The sequence below is a fragment of the Cupressus sempervirens genome, chromosome 3 (genome assembly GCF_028749045.1).
Source record: "Cupressus sempervirens isolate cs-2001-9-10 chromosome 3, ASM2874904v1, whole genome shotgun sequence".
NCBI classification, from domain to species: Eukaryota; Viridiplantae; Streptophyta; class Pinopsida; order Cupressales; family Cupressaceae; genus Cupressus; species Cupressus sempervirens.
In genome coordinates this window covers 169,705,901-169,726,039 of record NC_143120.1, presented here as the reverse complement: position 1 = coordinate 169,726,039, position 20,139 = coordinate 169,705,901, and the positions used below count along the sequence as shown (strand labels likewise).

The following is a 20,139-nucleotide window of genomic DNA, read 5'->3' as shown; positions in this document are numbered from 1 at the left end:
AAAATTTGACTATTGTAAGTTTTCTAGACTGTCTCACATCTGCTTCTACTGATTCTAATCTTCTAAGCAATGCTTCCTTTGTGAAATCCTTAGTGCATGGCAATACTAATTGAATCATCTAAGCTATCAGTTTGATCCTCCATATAATTTCATCATCTTCCTTTGTTCCATCATGAGACTGAATTCTTGCAACTATTTTAGATATTCTACCAATATGATTTTTTATAGATTCATCTACCATCATTCTAGCATCTTGAACTGCACATATCCAATTCTGTAATCTCATTCTCTTTGCATGATCATCACCTTCAAAAGCATATTCTAATGCTTTCCAAATTTCATAAGATGTTTCAAGTGACTTTACCTAACTATACTCATTCTATGGGGAAAAAAATTATTATAGCTTTTCTTTCTCTCATGTTATACATAAGTAGATCTCTCTCTTCTTCACTACAATCTTCTAGCTTTGCTTCTTCAACAATTGTCTTCTTGCTCTTTGTCAAGATATATCCTAGACCTATGGACAATAGATAAGTCTTCATATTCTCCTTCCAACTATCATAGTTGGCCCCATCATATCTAGGACTATCCTTTCTAAGAAGGTTCTCCATCAATCTCCCAAAAAATTTAAGCTTATTCTTCAAGGACCTAAAGCTCTAATACCAATTGTTAGAATATATAGTCTAGTGATATAACTAAGAAGGGGGGTGAATCAGTTATCCAACTATTATCACATTTATCAACCTTAAATAAACTTAAGAATATAAGTAATATAAACTAAAACCACAAGAAGATACTCATACACAATAACACTAGATATGTTAACTAGGTGTTAGCCCTACACTTGTTTTTCTAGTTATAGATACAGTTGATACCCAAAATTTTGCTAAAATGAAGTTGAAATTGAACCTAGTACCCATTTATTTCAAATTCTATTTCAAATTTAGTTTCTTTCACATAAATAATGAATCCTTCTTTTCCAAGCCCTCATCAATCCAATAGATCTCATGCAAAGAGGGAGTTGAAGTTTAAGTAAGAAAAGGTGGTTTCAACTTCAACTTTATCTCTTTTATTTCTAACAATTTCTTTTGTTTTCTTCTTTTAGGGATTTATTTAAACAAAGAATGTATTTTTTACTTGAAGGAGGTCCCACTTCCTTGCCATGTGTCAAAGATGGAAAAGGAAATAAATATGACAATTAAGTGGCATGTGTTAAAAGTACCAGTTATTTCTAGGAAAGTAAAAGTAATGATTATTTCATTAAAATGAGTTTACATGTTGATGTGAAAAATATGAGCAATGATTAATGGTTCATACACCAATATTAATGATTTCACACACTCCATATCTGTCCTTGATTTTTTGAAATCTTGTGGTTTAAAATCCTTCTTTTTTTTGGTTCAATTGCCTATCTTTCTATGTTAGAGCCTAAAATGTCAAGCTAGTAAGAACAAAATTGCATGTGCTCAACTTAGCAAAAATTGGTGAGTGCCATTTTAGTTTCCTCTGTTTATTTTTGCTTTCTTACTCCTAATTCTCTAGTTTGCAGTTCTCTTTTTAAATATTTGAGTTTTTTATTTCCTATCAAGGCGGCCATAACTCTTTTCTAACCTAAACTTCTTAAACCTAAGAAACCCTATTTTTTAAGCTCTCTATTTGATATATGAGGTACTTTTCTAGTCAATGTAGAATTAACCCAACTAGTAGTGAGAGTAAAGGATGCATAGGATGGACCTATTTACCAAAAACTCATCAGTAGTGGTCTAATAGAAGCTACCACTTTCCTAACTGTGATCAGGTGTTCAGAGTTGATTTTTGAGTGTGTGAATCATTATGATCCTTATACCAAATGCATAAAGAACGTCACAGGTGAAGTTCTAGTATGAATTGATAGAGTCATTGTTAGTTCGTCCTTAAGGATATTGCAAAAAGAACCCTATGATCCATGGAATTTGAAGAATCTAGGCACTTGTATGAAAAGAGAAAGAAAGATTATGATTCTATTATGGAATAGACTTGACTTTTAAAGCCAACACTAGGAGGCTTAAAGTTACCCAAACCACTAACTATAGAGCATTTCATCAAAGAAATCACCGACATAGTATTTCTGCTTAATAGGGTAAAAGGAAATGAGCATGCCTTTCATTGGGATGATTGGATGTATTTGTTGATTCAAAAAATTATTGAGGGACATAATTTCATTGATTGGGAAAATTTGATAGCTAAAGGTTTGCACTTAGGTCTTGTAGGTTTGAATAACTTCAGTCCTTTCTTCATGTCCTCCTTTTTGGTTTACATCTTGGCTACGTCAAAAGAATCGGAAGGGCCACCATATGAACCCTAGGTAGAAGATATAAACAATTATCAATATTATGGTAGTCTACAAGAAAAAGAAATCTGCAAGGAGTTTCAAAGGGTTAATGATGTTTTCTTAGGGAGACTAGTTTTTGAACTCTAAGGTCAAGAGAATTGTAGGATCTCTAAAGAGTCTATTCAAGCTATTAAGGTTTATGGTTGTTTTTACATACAATTCTCTAGATTTATCGATATCAGAGTCAGAGATTTCACTAGAGAACCTCTTATGTTGTCTCACTATTGTCTTGATGATATTGTCCTTTCTGAAATCTATAGGCAACACTTGCATGTCACTCATTTGTATGAAACCACTAAAAAGGATCATGTTGCCCTATTCCCTATATAAATTTGCCACTATAGATGTCCTAATGTCAAGCAGGCTATGTTGATAGACTCAACAATGTCTAAACTATGCCTAAAGCACTACCTTACCGGAAAGAACTTCAATTATGTGGGATTTTCCAAGGAAAATCTATAATGTACATCCTTCATCAGACATGTCCCTCACTTAGAAGGCTACAAGGAAAATTTCTCTAATGAATTTAAAGTGAGAAAAAGATTGTGGTCGAGATTGACCATAGGCCAAATATAAGCATTTGAAGTTCAACTTGACATCAGTGGTATAAAAGAAAATGATAATGAGGAAGTGGTTGATCCTTTGTATATTGAAAAAATTGATGTCTCCCTATCTCTATGATAGACTAAAATAAAAGAGAAGAGGATGATTGTATTCTCACATGATAGGAGTTTTGCAGAGAACAAAAAATTGGTTAGCTCAAAAGATGAATCAAGCATCAATTCAAGAAAAGCCCAATAAACATTCAAGAGCTAAAAAGAGAAGCCTTCAAGAAAGTTGGTTGTACCCTCTAATATTTCTATTGGTGATTTATTTGCAAGTCAAAATGAAGTTGAAGTTGAAGTATCTATTCCTCTGGTTCAACCTCAAGTTCAACTTCAAACAACAAGCACTAATAGAACTACTTTTTGGTCCACTTGAAAGAAGAGAACTATACAAAATATAGCAGAGAGTGGGATTGTGATAGATTTGGATTCCCCAAAATCTAAAGAGGTAATAGAATACATAATTACCCTTGATATGTCTAATTCAATGGAAGTTTAGTAGAAAATGATGGAAGGTGATAGTGCATCAATGAGTACTCTAGCCTTGATTGACAAAAATGACATGCCTGGAAAAGATCCTTCTATGCCTAAGTGGTTGGAGACCTTTGTAGAAAAGAAAAGAAGTATGGTATTTATGTCAATGCTAGTAGACAACTTGGTGAGAAAGTGTCTTAGAAGGTCTTCTAAAGTTAAGAAAGAAAAAATGGAGTCTTAGCTTGATTTTGACAAAGAAATAGGATGATGGTTGGTAGAAATTGCAAAACCTCCACAGGATAAACTTTAGGAAGAACTTGTGCCTCAAGATTATTAGGTATCAAAATTAGACCTAGGTAAAGATAGTAGAAGTATGGACATGAAAATATTTGAAGTGTCTAACAAGAAGATTGTAGATCGGGTATGAAAAGATGCTAAAGATAAGCAAAGTATGAAGGAAGCTATGGGAAGTATGGCCCAATATATCAATGCAATTCTACATCCTAAACTGAAGCCAATTAATGAAATGTTAGCCATTGTTCATTTCAAGTCTCTAGCTGATCGACAATTCTTAGATAATTTGCAAAAGTGTAATGACACAACTAAGAGATTTGAAGAATGGATCCATACTATGTAAACTGAAGCAGTAGCACAAGTGAATCTCTTGAGTGATACTTGTAAAGAAACTTCAATTATCACTAAGAAGTTTGAATCAAATATCGAGGGATATGAGAAGGAGAAAAATAATTAGACAAACGTGATGTTGTACATTGATGAAATACAAGGGCATGGCCTAAAAAAATCCTCTATGAATGCCCTATGGTCGGTCTTGATGATAAAATATTTTTCTTAATCTGAGAATGCATTGAATGGAGGAATGAAGCATTTGCACAAGGTATAGATGAAGTCACAGAAATACTATCTGAGCTTGGGGTCATAGATGATATAATTTTCAACAACCTAAAGTGGTTTTATAAGCAATGTGAATAAGGAGAAAGTGACTTTGTCTTACCCACAGAAGATATCATCAAAAAAATGCAGAAGAGGTTCTTGGATCAAATCACCAATGAAACAAGATTTTTCAAACATCGCCCATGTCAAGGCCATGTTAATAATCAATTAGAAACACCTAGAGATGCATGAAGGATAGATAACAAAGCTGAAAAGAGAAAAGGAAGTCTGGAAGCAAAGGATCACTTTTCTTGGCCTACCACATCAGTCAATCATCTCATCCTTAACTACCACATATGAAAGTTGGAAAGCTGGAAAGATTATTGCTAGTGTGGAAAAGCCCATGTGACACCTAGAATGTTTTTAGTTGCATGATTTCTATTTTTTTATTCTCGATTTTTTTCTAATCAATTAGTTTTGGTTGAATAACCAATTGACTATTTACTCATGATGGGGTAATTTTGGATTTTGTTATCTAGCCCTAAAGGATATATATGTAATAACTATTTTCAAAAAGACTCTCTTGATGGGTGTGAAGCTAGAAATATTTTTGGATTTGATATTTGCATTTTGAAAAGAAAACATAGATGCAAAATTTTGGTTGTGATAAGGAAATATAAGATTCTGCAGTTTTATGTTTTGAAGCTCTTTTGGAATAGATAATATTATCTATTCTATAATGATTTGTACCCTTGAGGAGACTGATCATTTGTGAAAATTTTTACATTATCTTATTGCAATTTAGAGTTTTTCTATTGAGGTTGAGAGAATTCAAATTGATAGTGATAAAAGTGGATTCAAAAATCATTTTCATCTATAGGGATTAATCAAGTGGATGATCTTGGTTATAAATTTAAGTGGTTTTTTAATCTACACATTATTTTCATTTTTATGAATTGATTGTTAAAGCTTTTTCAGTATTTTCTTTAAAATACTCATTGGGAAGATTTTTCCTCAAAGGAGGAATTAATGAACATCTTCTCAAACTAGTTGTTGCACCTTATGGTATTGTGAAACAATACCAAGTAGATAAATTCCTCACACATTCAGAGAATTTCAAATCTGTTAGTTTATCAAGAGATTTTCTCTCTTTGAGTTTTAAATCTAAAAGGGAAAAAAATGTTTACTGACACTAGGGAAACCCTTGATTAGAGGGAAGACCTTGGTGGCAATGGTACCCACAAGATGATGTACTATTATAAATATTCCTTTTTAGAGGATAGACCCTATTAGGAATCTATTGGAACATTCAGTACAAATGAGTCCCTATTAGGAGATTCCAACCCTATTAGGAGTTGTGTTAACCCTATTAGGAGTTGTGGAAGACAACTGGACCCACTGCCCAAATAGCTTCAAGGGAAAGACCAATGAACCCACTGTCCAAATGATCTTTTTATTATTCCTTATCAAATAATAGAATGGTACTGTATTGTTCTTTCATCTTTCTCTATCCTATCAATTAGACCTTAGCTTTTTCTGATCTTGTAACCAAATCATAAATCTCACATCCAATAATCCCTTGGATTGCTTATACACATTCAGTAAGTACTTTGTACTTCAACAATGATCACAATACTTCTATACACTCTCCATACACATTAAAATCAAGGAAAACATCCTTCCTTTATACCATATCTTCATAATAATTCCTTGAGTTGATGTTGAGGCTTTCTCAAGTAATTATAATAAGATAATTAAATAATTACAATTACAATAGCACTGTCAGCTCACAGTCTATACAAAACTTCAAATGTTTGATATTGGGGCTTACACACTCTCTGATGTCATCAACAGACTATCCTCTATCACTTCCTGATTGTAGATCTCTTCATTACATCTCAGATGTAAGATAGCCAATAATCACTAGGAACTACTTTCCTAATACTCTATCTCTAAACTTTTATCTATAAATTAGGTACATCTTCGACTCAGACTTTGTGCACTTGACCATGTCATCAGAACACTATGTTGAACATGTCCATAACTGCACATGACTAGACAATACAACCATTGTCTATACCATTATCTTTGTTTGCTACTGATCCAATCTTTACAAAAACTATGCTATATTAACATCAATGACAAACACAAGCATGAATGCAACATGTGAATACTCTCCAATACTTAGGATACTCCCAAAAGTAGTATCATCAAATTTCATGCTAACAAAGATGTCTAATTCCTTAAAGACCCTTAATGTATATGTATTAGAGAGATGTAATATATGCTGAAATGAAAAAGAGGGAGAAGAAAATCACATTTGAAATCTATTTTGTGCTCACTATATTGATCAAAATGGGAGGAAATCTTCAAATTTGGATCTAAACTTGTATCACAAATGAAACACATGATTTTTTGATGATCTATCAACGGAAAAATTGTACACTAGGGGAGAAATAGTGCATTAAGGTGCAATGTAACCATGATTTACTATATCTAATGCTAATTTTGATTTTTTAGTTTTGAAGAAAGCTAAAAAGGATACTCATATTTGTAACCTTTTGGTCAATTTGATATCTGCAACCTACAATAAAAAATATTTTTTGTTATTTATGGGTGGTTTTCCTTGGTCAAACCCCATCTTAGGAATTAACCTTGAATTGAAATAATTGAAATACCATAAATGTAAAGTACATGTATGAGTTCACCTTACAAAGTCAGATCTCTTAAATCGACAATGTGCTTGACTTTACCAATGGGTTTGGACCAAGAAGATGAAGATGAATGGATGTAGCAGATACACCAAAGGATCTTGAATATACTGCTAGATATCTTGAAGATAAACTTTTTCAATTTCTTGAGTCTTTGAATAGATGCTTGAAGACTTGAAATTTGAATGCTTGAATGGTAGAGCTTGTGGTTGATTGAATATTTGAGAAAAAGATGTTGTTATATGAAAAATAGAGCAAATAGAAGGGTTTATATAGAGATCATAACTAACTAACTACTACAAGATTTCTATCCCAAAATTTAACACTTGATCATCCTAAAACCTAGGACCAAAAGAAAGGGGCCAAAATAGGGCCTCATCAGGGGCACATTGCACTCATAATTGGCTCATTAGGGGTGTAGTGCACCCCTAAATCATTAGGTGCACAATGCACCCCTATTGTTTAGGTGCATAAACCCTAAGGGCAATATGGAACCCCAAATTAGCTATCATAATCTACAAATCATGTCCAAACTTTGAGGAAACCCTACTTCAAAGCCTACTCAAATACACAAGTGCTTTTGTACCTAGAGATTGTCAAGAGCTGATTCCAAGTAGAAAGGTAGATAAAAAAGAGAGGACCTAAGAAAAATATATACTTCCCTGATCTTAACACCATGAAAAGAGGATCTTAAAAGAGGATCTATAAGGTTTTACCCTAATTTTACCTAGAAGAAAGGACAAAAGAAGGGTCCAGAGGAAATCCTCACATTAGATAGGTGCTAAAAATTCATTAAATTGTTGTGCTTCCAATTTAAGATGGTACAAGGTAAAAATCACCTTAAACTAGTCACCCAAAATAATTCACTCATGTGAAATGAGCTTGCTTAAGAGCCAGTCTTGAGTAATGAATATTTATCTCAATGGATCTACTAAAAAAAGGAGATCCCTAAAGCTTCCACATTGTCCTCACCATGCCCTGAGAAATACAAAGGTGACTCAGGAGGAGAAAGGGCTAGAGCAAGCAATACTTCACCATTCACAGGAAGCTCCACATCATCAGCAAATACACCAAAACTCCTGCAAGCACAATCCTTCTTCAACTTATGGAACTCACAACACCATATGAAAATTTCCTAGAGCAAGTCATGACATATCTCATAGAGGGGACTTCATACTGAGCATTGAGTTCCTACTTGGGTGTCTTGCAGAGGTAAGATGCAGATTTGCACCCCATGTTAAGTAAAAATCATAGTCAAAGTTAGACAGTGAATTGAAACATAGAAAGTCTCTAGCCTATAAAATGTAACTCAAAACAAATTTTCTCATTTTGGTCAACTAGGTCAAAATTATAACAATTCAAAAATGGCCTCCTAGAATTATGAACAATTTGCGTCACCATGACAATAGTCAAAACATATCAAAACCCAACTTTGATGGACTCAAAACCTAGTCAAAACATATCAAAAAGACTTGAAATATGAGACATAGGTTCTCTGGTATGAAAACTAAATGCTTCAAAGTAGTGTGTCATGAAATATTACTAGGTGCAAGATATTTAATTGCAAACAAGGGCTTTTGTCACTGTTTGACACTCGGGCAAAAATACAAATTTAGACATTGCTCAAAATGTAACTTCTCGAAATGGAAATTTGTCTTTATGGGACACATAAACATACTAAATGCAAGGTGTTAGAAACATTAAATACCTTTTAGTCCTCACAAGTACAATTGGGTATACATGCATTGAAAAGTGCTTATAGGGCTTGATTTTTTGAAATGGTACTCAAAATCAAGGCTTCAATTTTGAGTCCCAACAAAGACCACTCTATTAAGAGATTTATCCTAATTCAAGTTGGTTAAAATTGATTCAGTACCTGACTCTTAGTTTTCACTATAAGATGATTTTTAGTCTTCTCCTTGCTAACTCATCCTCTCCTCTGATATGATAATACTTGTCTTCCCTTTTATTTTGGGCTCACAATGTAGGCCCCATTTCTCCTTGAAATAGGGACCTCCTAGTAAATGTTGTCTACTAGACTCCTAGTCCTAGGTCTGGCTCACTTTAGGACTCCCCCAAAAGTCTAGGTTAAGCCCCAATTAATTCTAATTGGGGAAGTCTAAAGGGTCTGGATTTTGAGATAAATGAAGCTTTTCAAGTTTTCATGTGCTTGAGTGTGCACTAATTCACATGTGCATGTGCACAAGTGTGCACTCCATCTCCTTTTGAAGATATGTACATGCGCATGTGTGCACCTCTAGAGGGTGCATACCTACAAAGGTGTGCACCTACAAAGATGAGCACAGGAGGCCTGGGGTCTATATAAGACCTTGGACACCATTCTTATCTTAATTTTCTTTTCACTCTAGTTGTTCATTGTACCCCCACACCCTTTGAACCTGTGCTACTCTGTTGCTCCCCTATCATAAGATAACTAAATCAAGGTTAGAATCTACATGAAGGTGTGCATGTTCACATATTCCCAAAACCTTTACAAACCTAAAACTAAACCTAAAAAATCTAATCTATGACACCATAAAGGTGTGCATTTGTGAACCTCCTAACACTAAAGAAACTAATGAATAAACCTAAGGCATTAAAAGTGTGCAGATGCACACTTTTGTGCCTTAAAAATCTAAGATTAAGAATAATGGAAACCTAAACCTAAGTCTCTCACCCCAATTACACATGCAAGGTGCATGTGCACACCTTACCTAGGTGCACACATGCACAAGTGTGCAACTGCACAGAAAAGGAAAAATAAGGGCCTAATTAGTGCATCACCACACCTTCAAGGGTGCACTAAGTGCGCTAAAGTGCATCTCAAGGTATGTGGGGGAATTTAATTGTTTTTATTGCATTTTCTTGATTTTTATTAATGTCAGAGTAAATTAGGGTTTGTTTTAGGTTAATTTCTATTATCCTTCCAAACTAATGATGCCTTTCTTGTGCAGATAAGATGGCATCCTTATCCTCTTCAATGATTAAAAAGATATTCAAGTACCAAGGTGCACCAAGGAAATCCTAGTTACAAGATGGGCATGCTAAGATTAGAGACATAAAACTTAGGTATATAGATTAGAATGTCTTCCTCATGATTTGTAAAAAATTAAAAAAATCATATAAAATGGTATCAACACTTATCTAGTATAGCCTAGTTAATGTGGCATCACATCCAACATCCATCCATTCTTTAGAGCTCATAATGACTCTTGCAAAAAAAATGTGTGACCAAAGAGAAGGTTGTCAAGAGTGTCACATGAGAGATAGTCATGGACCTCTAACCTAGGAACAATGAGAAGTTATTCCATCTTCCTAGGGCCAACTAATATTTGAAGATAACTTATGATAGAATAGAAAATGGTATCGGGAGAATGAAAAGAAGGGTAGAGAAACAAGTCAAGACTCCTTTCTAATAGACCGAACACTAGTAGGCTGTAGAGTCAACAAAGTGGAGATAAAGAAGGGTTATATGAAGGATGAGATTAGATATCCAATTGTGCTTTTGAGAAGAGTCATGGGACTTCCTATAGTAGGAAACCTTCAAATCTAGATGGTCTACTTTATAGAAACCATCAGGATTTAAAAAATGTCAATTAATTGGGCTACCATCATTAGTGATAATTTGCATGAGCAACTTATAGCTGTAAAAGATTATCCATGATTATACATGACATTCTATATGGTATATTTACTAGTAGAAAGAACTATAGACTATCCAGACCTCTACAAGGAAGGGAGCATACAGGATGCTAGTGCTTACCCCTATGTGGTGTATCCACAATTAGTGAAAAATAAACTCTCAGAGAAGAGTCTAGAATATAGGATGGTGAATGATAGCTTCATCTTTCCAATCATTAGATTTATAGAAGGTGATTATGCAAAAAGGATGTTAGTAGAAGTAGCAAAAAAGATCATAGAGATCAACATTTACTACATTCACTTTAAAACATTCACCTATCTTAGGGTAGAAAGTACTCTAGAAAACTTGAAGAAGCTCCTAGGATATCCCTCAAATAGGCTCATTCTTTTGGAGATTGCATGTTAGCTCACATTTGCATATGATAGAGTGAGGAGATAACATAAGAATACATGGATATGGCCCATTACAATCAATGGTTTCAAGGTGAAGAAAAGTAAGACATTGCCACTTCTAATTCTAAGTAGGATCAATATTCTTGGAAAAGTACAACTCCCCTCACCCCTACTTTGGCAACATCAAGATTGTACAACATCGAGCAGGGAAGTAGTTTATACATGAGGATGCATTAGAAGACCATTGGATGAATGTAGTAAATGTGATATCTAGATAAGAGATTATTATAGGATGACTATACTTGGCAGAAAAGGTGTTGAAAATAAAGATCCCTCTAAAGGCAGTTTAAAAAGATTTAGAAAATATCTTGGATCCTTTACACAATAGGGACAAGATCTATGACCAACCTATACTACATGCAGAGATAAGGAGAGATGAGAATATAGATATCAATCATAGGGCTAGGAATATAGTCCAATTAATGAAGGAATGGATCAAAAATCCTTTTAGAATGGATCCATTTCCTCAGGCTATTCTTGCAGTGCCTCTCATGTTTGCATTTTGAACCTTGTTATATTTTGATATGAGAGATACCTTTTACTCTTATTATTTGTACTTTGAGATGACTTGAGGGTTGGATGTTATACTTTGATTTTAGTATCAAAGATGTTATACTGCTACGTTGTTCAATTTATCATATTTGCATGTTGATGCCATTTTGAGATGACAGTAGGTCTATGATGATATCTAGTTATGTGGTATTCGGACATATCTCTAATTCTATTATGTGATGGATTTTATGCTATGGATATTTAATTAATTTTTGTTTCATTATGCTTTATGTGAATGTGAGTGATGTAAATGGATTATTTAGGTATAACTGAATAAATGGTTAAACTAGTCAATTAATACATGTATTACTTCAACTATGGTATTATATGCAATTGCACTTGATTGTGTATTTTAGTGTGTAGAAAATTATATCCTCGATAGTGGCACATGGAGTTAGTGATTCAATTGTTCATATTTTACCAATGTCATTCCTATATGGTTAGCATATCCTTAATTAATTGTTTAAATTAAACCTTTTGGTGATTAGTAAATTTGAACTCATTTGCATTTTGTGACTAGACCAGTGAGCGTGTCTATGCATTTAGAAGTTCACATTGTTGGAGAATTTGTTAAGGAAATTTTTGTGATTTAGGGATTTAGGGATTTATTTTTTATTGAATTAAATTTCTAGTAGTTTTTTCATAAATGAATTCCTATTTCTAGGAATAGCCTATTTTTGTTTGGGTTGATTCAGAGTTTAGCTAGTCTACCTGGCTATTTTCTCTAATTGATTATTCACTCAAAACATGAATAACTATGGAAAGAGGTATTTAATTCCTCACTTATCACATTTAAAATTTGGAAATTTGAGAGCTTTATTTGAAAGCCTTTTTTGAAGGATTGATTTTATATTCATTGTGGGAGCTACATGTGTGGGATCTTCATGAGGACAAACTCGTTGGATCTAGTTTAGGGAGACCTTGCTTTGTTATTATTGTTAGCTATATTTATGGGTTATTTATTTTACCTGAATGTTTTCCATTTTAGACCTTTTTCCTATTAGGTAGGGCTCTCCCATTTTTGTGTTTTAGCTCAAATTTTGTATCTATTTTTGGTAGTTATTTGTCTGGAGGCTAAGAACTAGTGTTCCCCTCTATTTTGTTTGCTAGTTCTACCTGATTGGTCAAGTTGAACATTTTTGCTATTTTTGGGATGGGGATTTGGGGTTTCACATCATTATGATGTTCATTTTCACATACAATGTTTGAACCCAAATTTTATTGGATTTTTAAGGCTTTTGTACCCTAAGACCATATGCATTTTAATTTCAAATTTTTCTAGTTTTTGGGGTTTTTACCTCATTTTGTGTCACCCTATTTTCTTAAGTTTTCTTGGTATGATGTTGATCATGGAGAGGGATCATCCATTTGGATGTCATTCCAACCATTTTTGGAATTTTTTTGTTGCATTGGGATGTGTGCTACATCCATCCTCCCAAGATTGTTTTTGATTAAGTGATATTTTTTATTGTGTTCTCATCTGGTCCTTGTGTTATGATCTTTGTGATGGTGGTGCACCACACACAAGTATATGCGCATATATTTGTCAGGTGACTTGCAAGGCCTAATATTCTATGGTATTTCTAAGAGTTATGATCATTGAGGTTGGGTTGGGAATATGCATGCCTACAAGTACTCATTGTTTGATGAGCATGGGTAGGGTAGGGTAGCATATGGAGGGGGCTTCTATTTTTGTAGCCTAGTGTTCATGCCTAAAGCATTGTGTGGGAAGTCTCAAGTAAGTGATAACTAAATGAAACATTGGGTGGTAATTAACTTAAGATAATTTAAACTAGATTGTGTGCCTTCTATTGGGAATAGCAGCCACCAATACTAGCTTGGGTGTATCGATGCCAAGTAACTCTCCATGATGTCAACCCCTACATGGTAGCACATTAAGTGTCTAAATAGAACCTATAGTTTATGCATTGTCTACGATCTTGGTTTTAGTCATCATACTGTTTGGTGTGAGTGTTAGCCCGAGACATTTTATTTAGTGTGTTGATGGTTGGATCATTATCTCCATCAGCATGGTGGGAGTGGAGCTATGGGTTCCATGTGGTTGGGAAGCATAGCTACCTTCACCACTACTTGGGACTGATGTACAAAGATGGTTCTTTATTCTAGTATGACTATTGCTTGTATTTCAATTGGTACTTTGGGTTCTGAAGTATGTTATCTTATGATTTATGCAATCATTGGAATGCTTGGATATAATGTTAGATGATAGTTTAATTGACGCATTCTTGTATTATGATATTTAGCAGATGTTAGATGATGAGTTTGAGTTGTAGGATTGTCTTATTCTTTACTTCTAGCATGTTAGATTTCCTTATTCTTATGTTGTAGCAAATTTTAGTAGTGGCATCCTCATAAGATTTTGGGATGCTACATATAGGGGATGGCTAGGACCTTCGACGTTTCATGATGCTATTATGGTTGGGAGGAAGCACGTATTTAATTTGGTTGTTCAGTTATTGCAATGTTGTTTCAGTTTATTGTGATGTTGTTTTAGTTTATTATGATGTTATTTTAGTTTATTGCAATGTTTCTTTTAGTTATTTCCCTTCACTACTATGATAGATGGTTAAATGCAGCTCCATCTAGTAGTTTCTATCAAGTGTCTTTTCCTCCACTATGAATTCGGTACTCCCCAATGTAGAGGTTTTAAGTTCCTACTTTATCCCTTGATTCTCCTTAGAGTATGTCTTGTTGTTCCTAGGTGATCATGCATCAACATTAGGTGATACTTTAAAGTATCGCATACCCAAAGGAGACATATCATGTGATCCCTGATTGTATCGCACACCTTAAAGAGAAATGTTGTGCAATACTAGAAAGTATTGCATGCCCATTAGAGAAAGGTCATACACTACTTATGAAGTATCGCATGCCTTCTTAAGAAGTGTCACCCAAACCCTAAAATTATTTCACTCCATCATTAGAAAGGTCATACAATACTGGAAAGTATCGCACAAAGTTAAATTAAAGTATTACTTGAGTTTTGGAAAAACTATCCAGGCAGATAGCAGGTACTTTTCAATTTGACCAAAAAAATTTCTAAGGTTTTTTGGATACCCTTTGGGGTGTTCTTCAAAACCTTGGAATTGCATTTTGAATTTGGTATGTTTTTGGATTCAAAAGTGTTTGTGTCCTTCCGTGGTTAGACATTTTGGTTAGTAGTGGTGTTTGGATGTTGGTTTAGTATTATATTGCGATCTTTGTGATCCTTGTATGTTGTATGTCATGTGTTGTAATATCCCTCATTTTGATATATTTTAATAATAAATATTATGATTACACTAGAGACAAATGACGATTATAATCACATTCGAATATATATATATAATTAATGACTAATTGATTAATAAATTAATCAATATAATATTATATATAATACAAGAGTTAATATAAATAATAATACAATATGATATTATATTTACATAACATAATATGTTATAATAACATATAATATTATATAAAATATTTTAACAATAATATTTAAATAACATAAATTGATACTATTCATAATAATATTAATTAAAAATATTAATAATAATAATGTCACAACTATACTAATGATAATCAAATTAAAAATCTATTAACTAAAATATTATTAAAGGAATAATAGTATTGAATAGATAAATAAATAAATATTATAGCACAAATTATTATTGAATATATTATCTTAACCAAATTGGTATAATATAATTTTTTTGATTAGATAAACAGGTTTTATAGGGATCCTGAAATCCAATAGTTAAAACATATAAGGTTTATAATAAGCGTGAAAGCCCAGCCAAAAAAGTATAAGTTCAGAGGCTTAACAAGCATAAAGCCCAGCCCAAAAGTAGAGTTTAGACAAAAGACCAAGAAAAAAAGACAAGTAAAACCATGGCCTAAAGCCAGACCAAAAGCCAAAAGACAAAGAAAAACAAAAGAACAAGCGAGAGTTATTCCTCGCTCTTTCACTCTAGCTCTTGCATAACCTGAGTAGCCTCAAAGGCAAGTTGGTTCTCCTCCACTTCCAGCTGTTGTGCCCTTTGGTCCCCCTGGTCCTGATTAGGAATGGTTTTGTCCTTTGCAGAGTCATCCTCCATTCTAGCTTCATCCCCATCTTTTCCTTCCTCATCATCCTGCATTTATCTATCTTTGATCCAGCTTGTAAGAGAGATGATGATGTTGTTAATGGAGCTTAACAAAGTGAACATCTGATTCGCAAGGTTGTGATTGTAGTTCTCCAGGTTGTGTATCCTTCTTTCTGCCAAACTGAGCCTATCAACCAAATTTTTCCTCCTATTAGCATCCATCCCATTCCTTGTTACCTCAATATGACTCACATATTCTTTGACCTCCTCTGACTCATGGAAAATCTATTTGATTGATCTAAAATTGTCAATCATACTGTTACAAGCATTGTTTAGGAGGTTCATCCTTGTCTCCCTAGCTCTGTCTAAAATAGCCACTATCGTCGGGTCAAACATTTCTTCCAACCATTGTTCCTCTTGATTTTCCATGAGGATTTGGGGATTCATGGCCTCCCTAAAGAAGCCCATCTTTGAAGTCTTGACATTAAATTTTATCCAAGCTTTCTTCCTATCATTGACTTGCACTCCCCTTCTGCATACCCTGCATTCTCCTCTTTCTATTCCTCAGGTTGGTCTTGGAGGTGGACAGGAGATAGGGGCAACACAGATGCCTCCTCAAACTAAGAGTGCACTTCCTCCAAACTAATGTTATATCAATAGATTATATCTTGAGGATATAATATACTGTTATATCAATAGATGTAATAGTAATATAATAAAAATTGATTATACAAATCTATATTAGTTTTTTCAACCTTTATATTAATCAAGATCATGAAAGTATGCGACCACAATGCCTATGCAGATATATATAGTAAGCAACCACCATTCAACAAGGGGATTGAAAGTGGTCTCCATGTGACTAGCAACACTAAGGGTAGTCAAAGTCATCAAGGGATAAAATAAATTCAAATGACTAAGAATCCTTGATAAAGAAAGATTGAGATGAGATCAAATATACCAAATAGAGGAAAGAAGAAATAGCTTGCAGACCATTTAATATGCCTTGTGTGAATGATTTGACAATCAACATGATCTAGAGAATCATTAATGAGCAATAGATAAGAAGGAGGAATAAAAAGGGAAATAAAAGGAAACCAGCCATAATCTGGGAGAAAAAGGAGAAAATTATACACAGTAAATTCTAATGTTCCAAAAATGGTATCAGAGCCCCAATTCTGCCACCCTGTGATATCAGTATTAAAATTATAAGAATGAATGACAAAAATTAAAGCACTTGTAGCCTTCAAAAAATGGTGAAGTGTATGCTTGTATTTAGCCAAACAGGAAAATGTTGCCAATGGTGTTTAATTCACTACTAAAATTTGTTAATGCTTCGTGGTCATGGCCTGTGCAACATCAATAGCGAGGAAAACTTCTTGGTGTCAATATGGATGCACTGTGAGGCTTGAATAGACAGATGCGTGTTGATAAAATGTAGCCACATCCCTAATTTTCTGGTTATAACCTTGGAAGATCCAATTGGTAAAGGTATCTAGTGAAGAGGAAAATTTATCACGCCTATTCATTAAGAAGGAAATATTAGGCAAGACTTTTTGGTTGTACCATTCCTTAGGGGATCCAGATCCAAAACTGTGTCGATGCTAATGAGGACTCTATCTGTAGTTTTCTTCACCTGTATTTTATTTTTTGTTCATCATATAAAGACACTAGTTCCCTTTGAAGAAGAATATGTTGCTCCGCTGTTTGTATGAAGTATTAATGTTGTTTTCCAAGCAGCAGAGGCTAAAGTTTGGAGCAATCTCATGTAAAGGGAACGCAGTAGATCTACATCAAACTTGATGCTTTGTCCAACTATTGTGCTATCAAACTTGTACCAACTATAGCTCTTTTTTATGCTATCACCTATTATAGTTTACTTTACATTGTACTAAAATTAAGGCATACATTACAAACAAACCCGTACATCATACATATAAATTCCCATTTTGAACCAGTTTACTATTTTTATTAACAAGATTGCCTAGTTTTGGATAGCGTATTTTTGGCTCTATATTTTGGATGCATGTTCTAGAATCCATATCTTCCAAAAGGCATGGCCATTTCAGGAAAGAAAAGGTAGGAGAGTATGAAAAACAAATAGAATCAATATCATTTTCTACTATAAATCACTATGCCAATATTTTCCTGGATTTTGATGGTAGTATTAGTGCAAAGTTTTATGCAAGGGAAACAAGCAAGCTACTTTTGGATTACCTTGAGCAAGGACCCCCTGCTAAGGAAAAAAAACTCTAATATGAGGAAAGCATTGCTTGAAATAGTTGAAATGAAAGAAACTAATTTTGATTTGTCAACAGGGGGACAAAGATTGCTTGATATAGATCTAGCTACGGAGCTCTTTATGCCACTAAAAGATTCTAGGAATTCCTTGATACATTTTGGCAACAAAAGCTTTGGATTGGGGGTAGCTCATATTGCACAAGGAGTCTTGATGGGTGTTCAGAAAACTTTGAAAGATGTGGAACTTGTAGATTTTTTCTTTCTAAGACCTAAGGCTGAGGCACTTGAGGTTATGTCAATATTGTCATCTGTTTTCACAGGGTGCGTGCTAAGATCCTTGAAACTTGAACTAGATTTATTTGGAGAGAAGGGCCTCAGAGCTTTTGAACTACTCTTGAAATATCAAAAAATGCTAGAAGAAATGAAATTCAAAAATACCATGATAAGTGGAGAATTCATCAGAGCCTTTTGTGAGCTTCTTCCATCTATTGAAAGGATCAAGTGTTTGTATTTCTCTGGCAATTGTTTAGGAGACGATGCAGCAGAGAAACTTTCAGAGCTTGTTGAGAAATGTATTGCTTTAGAGGATTTCAAATTTATTGGAAGTTCTCTAGGTATATGAGGTGCTAAAGCTTAATTAGGAGCTTGGAGATAAGGCAGTGAGTTGAAAAAGCTCAATTTAAGCCTTTAGCAGTCTTGGTCAATCTATGGGCTTGCTCTCAGCCAACTCATACCTAGACATCCAGGGCTTTGTGAAGTTTACTTGGACAATATGTATCTTGTGGATGAAGGGGTTATTCATATTGCCAATAGCCTCGTAGATTCAGCTCCATCTCTGAGAGTTCTCACGGTGATAGGAAATCATATCACTCCAAAAACTTCTTCAGCTTTAGCGAAATGCCTTGCTGAGAAGAGCAAGCTAGCTATTTTTAATGTAGGAGACAATTATCTCGAGGACAAGGGAGCTCAATGATCTGAACTGAGCTGGTCTTGGGGTAGCCATGCATTACTTCTATTGGTGGTGGGTGGAAGAGAATACTAAAGTAGGTGAGACAAACATTGAAGATCCCTTTTCACTATTGTCTTTAGAAGAAGACGAGATATGATCCAGGGAACATCAATAACATTCAATCAATGAATAGAGAGGGAAGCCAATGGGGCTTCGAGGAAGTTAAACCATAGTTAAAATATGAAATTATAAGTTTTCTTAATTAATTTAATCATAAAGGTGTAAAATTGAATATTTGAGAAATGATTTAGGGATTTCAAGTAGTTTTTCTATGGAGTCTACAATCAAGGAAGGTCTATAAGATGCCTTCTTGTAGTACTAGTTAAGGGAAAGACTATATAGAAACTCTACCATATATAACTTTCCTATGGAGTCTGCAATTAAGGAAGGTCTGTTAAGACACCTTATTGTAGTACTAGTTAAGGGAAAGACTATAAGAGCATCTATCCTTCCTATGGAGTCTGCAATCAAGGAAGAGTTGTTATAATACCCTATTGTAGTACTAGTTAAGGGGAAGATAGTAAGGGAACCCTACCAATTTCCTATAGAGTCTGCAATTAGGGGAGAACACCCTATTGTAGTACTAGTTAAGGGGAAAATAATAAGAGCACCCTATCAACTTTCCTATGGAGTCTGCAATCAAGGAAGAGTGGTTAGGACACTCTATTTTAGTGCTAGTTAAGGGAAAGATAGTAATGACTCCTTTTCACAATAACCTTTCTAGCCAAACAAGAAATCTACTAAGTAGAACACCTCGTGCAGATGCCTAACACCTACCACCAGGGCCAAGGGGGCCAAAGTTTCGCTCTTTGGCTTTGTATGGAACTAGCTTGGATTAACTTATTATTATTTGAATTTCTTTGAAGTTTATATATAATTATATGCATGTATTGATGCTTATTTTGTGGTTGTAGGGTTCATCAGCCTAATGAAGAAGTATAGTCATTGCGCATTGTTAATTTTAGGATCTAATCAAGGTTATGTATGATGTGTCTACATCGTGTCTACTTCATGTCTTCAACTATCTACATCATGCCTGCTTCTTTTTTTCATTAAAAATGTATGCTTTATAAAATCTTCTAGGCCTTTGTATGAAAATATG

The 20,139-nt window shown here is 34.1% G+C and overlaps 1 protein-coding gene across 1 annotated transcript; it reads left to right on the top strand.

The window, feature by feature from the left end:
• The first annotated feature begins 18,044 nt into the window (after positions 1-18,044).
• On the top strand, positions 18,045-19,001 carry LOC149565305 (RAN GTPase-activating protein 1-like). Its single transcript, XM_089816294.1, has 2 exons — positions 18,045-18,642; positions 18,820-19,001. The coding sequence occupies exons 1-2, from the start codon at positions 18,045-18,047 to the stop codon at positions 18,999-19,001; spliced, it is 780 nt and encodes a 259-aa protein (XP_089672420.1).
• The last annotated feature ends 1,138 nt before the right edge of the window (positions 19,002-20,139 follow it).

Coding starts and splice junctions, on each gene's coding strand:
- LOC149565305 (XM_089816294.1), top strand. CDS start 18,045: ATGAGGAAAGCATTGCTTGAAATAGTTGAAATGAAAGAAACTAATTTT. Junction 18,643..18,819: donor ATTTATTGGAAGTTCTCTAG/GTATATGAGGTG, acceptor TTGTGGATGAAG/GGGTTATTCATATTGCCAAT.